We start from the raw sequence: 8,655 nt of genomic DNA, 5'->3' as shown, positions 1-8,655 counted from the left end.
GGTGAGCAGCTATTTTAAGGTCCGAGGGGGCGGGCATCATCCTATGGAGGTTCCCGCCCAGGGGGAGGGGCCATTGGCCCTTCCTAGAACTTCAGGGGCAAGGTAACTGGTGCTTCAAAGGGGCGCGGGTTGGAGGAGTCACGCTTTCCTTAGGCTGGTAGCCACCCCGCGCGCGCATACTTATGACGTCAACAGATGGCGCTGAGTAAGGGCCCTCCTTAAGTGGGTAAATGGAGTTCACGGCGTGGACCGGGTAATTACCGGGCCCGGCTGCGCATGCGCACATCTTGTGGTGAGGCGCAGCTAGTAGGACCTGACACCGGTTAGCGACCTTGCCATATGGCCAGAAATGTTAGTATGCTAAATTTCAGATGAGGATGTTAGATTCGGTTAGGAAACAATCTGTATTAGAGTTTTTGTTAAGGATAGTCTCTCACACCTGTTGACAATCATGTATCTAATGTCCTGCTGATTTTCCGTATAAACTGCATATCGTACATTTAAATTTGTTGTTTTATATCTTGATAAATACGGCTGGGGGGTCCCGCGACCCCCTGCCTTCCAAAAGATAATCATGTTCAGATGTCCTTGTGTCTGGGGGTTGGTGTGGTCATAGGGGGGGGCGGCAGCCAATCACTGACCATGTGCTGTCACATCGTAATTGCCGTTTCAGACCGCCGACCCGAGGACGGTCGGTTCCCAAACCACAGGGATGTTGGTTAAAAGAACAGAATTTACTGAAGCCACCTTTGTAAATTCGGAACACCTTTTAATACTTTTTGTTTTATATAATCTGCAATTCGTTCAGATATTTTCCTCACCTGGTCGTGAATAATCACATTTTATAATCCATATTATAAGACTGCCAGATATGGCTCGCCCTCCTACGTCAATTATTTCACATATGGACAAATGTTTATGTTTTATTTGCATGATTTTAATCACTAAAACAATGAAAATTACGCATGTACTACAAATGTTCTCGATTTTTAACAGTAAAATATTTTTGATAGTTTTTGTTCTGCAATTACTTTTTGGCTGTATTCGTTTACAAATTAACAAAATCACACAAAAATTACATTGGCGACTACATTTATACAGCAAATGAGAGGCTGGCTCAATTCCAAAGTGGGTTTCTAATTTTTTGAATGATGTTTAATGGTCCCCTTGGAAGAGTTCAGTGGTTACAATCTCCTAAATGGTAGACGTAAATGCAAAAGGGGAACATTTTGTAAATAGCTGCCATTACTGCATTTGATTAGCATATTTCGCCAAGTACTGTCGTCAGCAAAAGAGAGATGTTACCGATATTTCTCCAATTCCAAATATCTAATCCTGACCAGAGATTGCTGCCCATAGGGATGATTAAGACAACGCTTCAGTGGCCCCAGAATTAGTGAACCCCATGATGAGGTTTTCTTCAGGCCCCAGGATTTTGAGAGAATTCACAGAAGGATAAGTTGCTCGTAAATTGATTTAAACCTACTACAAATGCGTGATTTTTGCATGAGTAAAAAGTGCACGTCATGAGAATGTTTGTGCATATGAGTGTACTGTGTGCATGCAATGTACACTACAAATGCACAATATATGACAACAGTGAAAATCTGGACACTGTGTAGAGCGATACGGAAATGCCATTGGAGTGTCCGAGTCTAGGCAAGATGTATTGTGTACCCCACAAAGTAGCAAATCACAACTGGCTTTATGGTTCACCAAACGGGGAATTTGCTCCAGAGTTCCAAGGAAGTGAATGATTCCTGGTGCACTCTGGCAGAAACATTTCCTATGAGAGGAACATCATTCCCTCTGTAAAGATGGGGACTTTTCAGAATGCCACTGAAGTATGCCCTTTCGCATGTCGCACTTTACTGCAAGCGAGTTCTGTGCCCTGTACTTTATGCGAACTCAAGGAAAGGTGTTGGTGTAGATGCAACTTGCCCATGGAGCAGGTTACTCAGATTTCCAAAAATATTCACGAATCTTCCCCATAGTTTACAGTTCACAACACACAGTATGCACAGTGCCTGTGATTTGGTTGTGTGTTCGCTGCTTCAAAAGCACACTTTCCTCCCGTTTATGGGGATCGGCAAGAGCAGCCTCAAAGAGCTCATCCAAGCACTTTATCACCTAGCTCTCTGTGGGGGGTTCTTTCACCCTTACTGTATCGATAAACTACCATGATTTGGGAAGCAACATAGGTGCTGGGATTTCCAGCACTCAGTGCCCTCTTCTACTTCCAAAATCTTTGCACAACAGTGCGGCGACCAGCCTAAGGTGTGGTACCAGAATATTGAGTACTAAATGTCATGCTACGCAAATATCGCAGCACAAATATTAATGACCAATAATCAATGTGGTAAGTATATATGGGTAAGTATAGATTTACTATACTTAACTTCAGACCTATGTACCTTGATCATGTATATATCATCAAGGTATGTAGATATGGAGTTAAGAATGGTAAATCAATACATACCACTATATACTTAAGATACTTGATATTTAATGTCAGTACTTTTGCTACAATATTTCAATAGCACAATATTGCTGTAGCCGATATTTTGACAAACTACCGGTCTAAATGAAATTTAAGGGACTAAGTGAGGCTATTGTTTATTTTACGCAAAAGGTATGAATCACAAGTGCGTAATGGTGCAGATATATTTTGCAACCTCAAATATAAAAGTTATAGGTATGAATCTTGCTAGGCCTAAATCAGTCTCTCATTCTTCTAAAATACACAGTTAAGCGATCTATCCTTCTGGTGGATTAGGAGGTGTACTCTGAAGGTACCCTCAGAAATGAGGAATTACCAAGGCAATTCCGCATCCGATTTCATAGGTAATTCTTAATTTTCCCATGGTGTTTCACCGCGAGATTTTAACTGCTTGCAGCAAGAAAAGTGTCCAGGTGAAACACATGGGATCCACGGTAAATCTGTGGATCTTATAATTTCAGTGGTGCTGGTGGTTACATATGTTAAGAGCCACAAATGATTCCCAGGACCACATGTAATAAGGTCCTTAGTGGAGTGACAGTACCAGGATAAAATACATCAAAACTAACAAACAATTAAACCAGAACTGTATGTACATTTGAATCAGAAATTAAGGTAAATGTAAAAAAAAACATTTGCATTATAATTCTGTGATGAATGAAAATACACACTCAAATAGATCAATGTTTTATCGTGAGTGCAATGCAGCCTCTCGTTGACAGATGCCTGCTGAATAATTCTTTCATTCTCTGACTGAACAATGCTCCTATGATCTCTTAAAATATACAGTTCGAATGGGATTCCACTCTTTCCCCCATTTGTTGGCTGAAGTAGCTTCAAGTTAGTAGAATGAGGGCCTGATTTAGAGTATGGTGGATAGGTTGATCCATCACAAATGTGATGGATATCCTGCCTGCCATTTTACAAGTGCCTTATATCCAATGGCACTTGTAATACGGCAAACGTGCCACATGTGCGATGGAGTAACCTATCCACTGAAATCTAATAACACTTGCAATACATCCGATGGGATATCAGTCACGTTTGTGATGGAGTACCCCAACCTGAGCTCTAAATCATGCCTTGAGCTTCTATTCTTTTCATTCTTTGATTGGTGAAAGAGCTTAGGTAAATGGAGCTTCTATTCTTTCTACCGTGTGTTGGGCGAAGGAGATTCAAGTAGGCTGAGTTACAGTTCTTTTCACCCTTCGTAGAGTGGAGACGCTTCAGGTAAATAGAACTTTCAATGCTTTCAACCGTCATTGGATGAACGTGCTTCATATAGATGGAGCTTTTATTCTTCCCACTATTCATTGAGCGAAAGTGCTTTGGGTATATGGCACTTTTATTATTTTTATACTTCATTGGAGGAAGGACGTTCATAAAGATGGAACTTCAATTATTTCCAGGCTTCTGTGGGTGAAGGAGCTTCAGACAGACACATTTTCTATTCCTTCCATCCTTGGGTGGATGACTGAGCTCTATGCAGATGAAACATGTACTGTCTTAACGTCTGAAGAAGCTTCAGGTATATAAAGCTGTGCGATCCACCCTTCGCCGGGTAAAGGAGCTTAAGTAAATGGAGTTTTTCATTCTATTCACTCTTGGAGGGATGCAGGAGCCCACGGTAGACTGAGAGTGTATTCTTCTTGCCCTGTGGCAGGTAAAGGAGCTTCATTTTGCTAGCTTAGGTTTGCAGGACCGCTGGTGGACAATCAGCCTGTCTGGTAGGAAGGAGCGCCCGCAGATGTCGCAAGCAACGAGCTGGCTCTGAGCACTCTTCCATGCTGCCTCATTTACTGCCTCAAGATCGTACGAGCCTTTAGCTGGAAAAGACAAAGACAAGCATCAGCGCATTTTCTTGGCAATTGCATATGTTTCATGAAGAAAACATCCAGCAAAGCTTTCTACCAAAATAGCCCTATTGCGTGACTTCATTCTAGTAACATAGTATTTTTGTGTTCCAATGGCCGCATAAATGGTAGTCCTATCATTTGTGGAATGGAAAATGCATTCTCTATCTATTACATACACCACCATAGAATCTGTTAGCAATATTATGTGCCCTTAAACGTATTCCATTTGTTCTAAGCCAACACTAAATACATTTACAGGCATGTGTACAATGGCATTGTGCCACCGGAGCGTCACTTTTTGCGATGCTCCATTGGTGCTGTGCCCTGCTCCATATTTACAAGGCGGCCCTAAGCCACTTTGCATGGGTTAATGCCGCCTTATAAATATGTTCCTCTTCTACGCAGTTTTCTGCGGCAAAGGGGCATGCGAAGGGTGTTGCTGTGGGCGTTCCCACGAAACATCCATTGCCTTTTCACACTGCTCCAGATCTACAAGGATCTGTACATCTGAGACAGCACCAAAAACGTACGCCTCCCCAGGGGAGGCGTAAGAGTGGCGCAACAAAAGAAATACTTTTGTTTCTCCATGATTTGTGCTCTTTCTATGTGTGCTGCATTCTGCAGCACACACAAAAGGAGCAAAATACCATTAATGATTGTTTTTGTGCAGGAAGGTGGCCCTTCCTGCACAACAACAATCATCTCTGCACCCTTGCACCATAGTACAAGGGTGCCTGTGCTCGTGCTAGTGATGCTTTTTTGCACTGGTGCAGAGGAAATTACAGGAATGCTCCGTATTGTTGTAAATATGGTGCATACCGGCACCCAGAATATGACGCAGCTCGGCACAGCGAAATTGCTTGCGGTACCGCCCTGCTCCATTTTCTTGTAAATATGGTCCCTTAGTGTGACACCATTACAATCGCAGCATTGTATGCAGAGCTTAAATGACAAAATCTATTTCATGAAAGACTAGTTAGGTAAAATCAGCCTCATTATCAGAGCCGTTGTTTTTGCTACCCTAGATGAGAGGGAATTATGTGAGCTGGTCCTCACACCACTGCAACCTTTCCACCGATTCTTATTACTAATATCACAGTATTCCAGATTATTACCCACCTACCTTTGACAGGACATTTCATGGACAGCCATTCAACCACGAACTCAGGACCAGATCGATTATTGTATGCCTGTGTGCTTCACTTCCTGATGCAAAGTGACTCCAATGGCAGCGTCCATCAACCTTTGCACGTAAAAGGGATTTTTGTACCGAATGTTGACACGAGTTTTGTGTCCAATGCTATTGCGTCACTCAGTGTTAAACTCTTAATAATATGAGCAAAGGGGGCCATACAAGTGGAACAATGCAAACACCAGTAGGGTTCCAGGCAAAGCCATATCTACTACAGTAGGGGGACCTAGATTTACATGGAATCCTGGTGACAAATAAAACCAGGCACAAACAAGGGGCAAATGGAATATCACGTGGACGTGCTAGCATAACGTGTAATTCGATAAAATTAACCATCATATGCAGCTTTATCGGGGGTGGTTATCTGTGCTTAGAAATTTGTGCTGGAATATGTATCTCAAGTACAAATCTCATAAAATATACCAGTTGCTCACTTCTGCTCTGCCTAGCGTTGTGCTAAAATGGCAAATTTTGTGGCTTGCAACTCTAATGTTGGCACTGTACAAACGTTTCTCATTCCTACAAAGCAGTGCTGTTGATTTACATATTGGATCGTGTTACACATTTGGTCATAGTAGTTATGACGAGCCTGAGCAAGTGAGTGAAGACAGCAAGTCAACCCTTTCAAAGAGGATTCAAGGGATACACACCCAAGTGCAAATAAATATAAATGATCCTTCCCAGCCCCCGTGCTACCAACCCTTTGCAGTTGTTTGAGGACCTGGATAGATGCTTGCCTTCAGGATGCCAGGGAACACGGCTGTCCACCAGCCATGTCTACCAGTCATGTCTCTCTAGCCTGGACGGATAAACGAGATCATCAAATAAAGTCCAGGGAATGTGGGGCAGAATACAAACAACAACTTTTATTCTGCTCTATGCCTGAAGGAGAGGTGTTCTTTGGGGATGGACCCTGAATGGTCGAGATAGTGGCTGGGCACCCATGACTGTCAACAACTTCAAATGTATGTTTAACCTCCAGAAGACCTCAGTCATTCAACAGAAAAGATCTTGGGACGTTTAAGTATGTGGTAGAGGATTTTACTTCACAAAGAAGTTATCTTTTAATATGGCTAGGTTGCCCATTTTAAAATGATTTGTTGGCAAACATATGGGCCAAACTATAGTTTAATAAGACAAATCTCAAAACTGATTATTCTTTTGCGGTAGGCCACACATAGATCTGCAAGTCCACCAGGAGCATTTTGTGTGTGGTAGGTTCACTGGATGCACTGCAGAATCTTGTTTCAGTATTACCAAGAAAATTCCCATTAGATAGATGTGCAAGGTAAAATAACACAAGACAAACAATGCACATAAGATGTTATTATCTGCAATCACAGCAATCAGTGCCAGTAAATACCACAATGGCGAGTTGTAATCCTTAATGTGCTGCATATGTTACAGTGATCTTTAATAACAAAAAAATGCTGATGATGAAGCATGCCACCAGTTGGTGGGTGAGATGCTTCTCTTAATATTTGTAATATTCCTGTATGAGGTAGCACGGAATATTGCCAGGAACGAGACCCCTGGGCTTTCACATTCCTTTGTGTAAATAATTGTGTTATATGGGAGGATATGTGAAAGCCCTAGACAACCTCTCAGGCTCTTTTTGTCTTTTTTTGTGTTAAGTGAGCACTTGGATCAATATAACTGGGTTTTTAGACTGTATGGGTGGTGAATGATTTTTAGAATTGGGTAGAGTTTAGGGGCGAAGAATGGCTGAAATTTAGGGTGGTGAAGGGTATCATTGGATCAAGAATTGGTGGAGCTTAGATGTAGAAAGGGGTTTAGGATTCAGGGAATGGGGAGGTTAGGGTTGGTGAGGGGTTTATAGGTGGTTGGGTGAGTTGAGTTTAGGGGTGGTGAGGGTTTTTATGGTACAGGAATGGGTGGTGTTAAATGATGGTGAGGGGTTTTAAAGATTCAGGATTGGATGGGATTTAGGTATGGAAAGGGTTTTAGGGTTCAGGAACAAGTGGACTTTGGGGGTTGCAATGGTTTTAGGGTTCAGGGACAGGTGGAGTTTAGGGGTAGAAAGATATTTTTAGGGTTTGGGGATGGGTGTATTTTAGGAGTGGGGAGAGGGTGTTCGGGTTCAGAGATGGGTGGAGTTTATGGGTCGAAAGGGCTTTTAAGGTTCAGGGATCACATGGTGAAGAGTTTTTAGGAGAAAGGGATGGATAGAGGTTGTGAAGGGTTCAGTGATGGATGGTGTTTAGGTGTGGTGAGGGGTCAGCAAATTAAAAGCATCCATTCAACTTGTACATGGTGCCCCCTGACAGAAATCCTCAACCTCCCTCACATCTCTGATTACATGTATGCAGATGACCCCCACTCTATATGAAAATGACCTTGCCTGATGACATCAGCATAATTAATATCACCTTAACAAACATGCAATATTGGTTAACTCACAATCTCCTCAAACTCAATGCCTTCAAAACAGAATTCCCACAGATCTCACCACCCAGTATCGACCCTAATATCAAGACTGGCTTCTGAATCTTACTGTCTTGAACTGTACCCGCCACATCATTGACTCAGCTAAATCCCTAGGAATGATTCTGGATAATACGCTCTTCATGCAAAAGCACATCAGTGCTGCCACCAGAGGAGCTTACCATCACTAAATGCACTAAGGAAATAAAATGCTTTAGTGCCTATGGAAGATCTCAAAACAGTGGCTCAAGCACAGCGGCTCAAGCACTTGTGATATCCAAATTAGACTATGGTAGTATTACCCTTGTGGGATTCTTGAAAAGCAAAATCACTCTGTTGAAGGCTACCTTATACGCAGATTCAAGGCTCATCATTGGCTCGAAAAATAGAGATGATATCTCCCCTGAACTGTAATCTTTGAAATGGTTACCCTATTAGGCCAGGATCCATCTCAAAATTGCATTTATGACCCATAAAGCGCTGCACCACAACACCCCTTGTTACCTGTTCCAGACATTTACCCTATCTGGCAGCAACAGAACTTCCAGAAGCACAAGTTTCTTAATACTTAAGTCACAAACATGTAATTCTATGAAAAGAAAACTTACAACCGATCTTTTTCCAGACTGGGCTATAAAATTTGGAACCCTCTTCCTCTGGAG

At 42.3% G+C, this 8,655-nt stretch overlaps 1 protein-coding gene across 1 annotated transcript in view; it reads right to left on the bottom strand.

The window, feature by feature from the left end:
• Positions 1 to 910: 910 nt before the first annotated feature.
• LOC144818285 (zinc finger protein 474-like) overlaps positions 911 to 8,655 on the bottom strand; it is a 325,325-nt gene continuing 317,580 nt past the window's right edge. The window contains exon 4 of the mRNA XM_078675565.1: positions 911 to 4,326. Coding sequence (XP_078531691.1) covers positions 4,175 to 4,326 — 152 coding nt within the window. The 3' untranslated portion in view covers positions 911 to 4,174. The remainder of the gene's footprint in view (positions 4,327 to 8,655) is intronic.

Source organism: Lissotriton helveticus, chromosome 2_1 (genome assembly GCF_964261635.1).
Source record: "Lissotriton helveticus chromosome 2_1, aLisHel1.1, whole genome shotgun sequence".
NCBI classification, from domain to species: domain Eukaryota; kingdom Metazoa; phylum Chordata; class Amphibia; order Caudata; family Salamandridae; genus Lissotriton; species Lissotriton helveticus.
The sequence above is the reverse complement of the archived record's forward strand: the minus strand, read 5'-3'. Positions and strand labels throughout refer to the sequence as shown.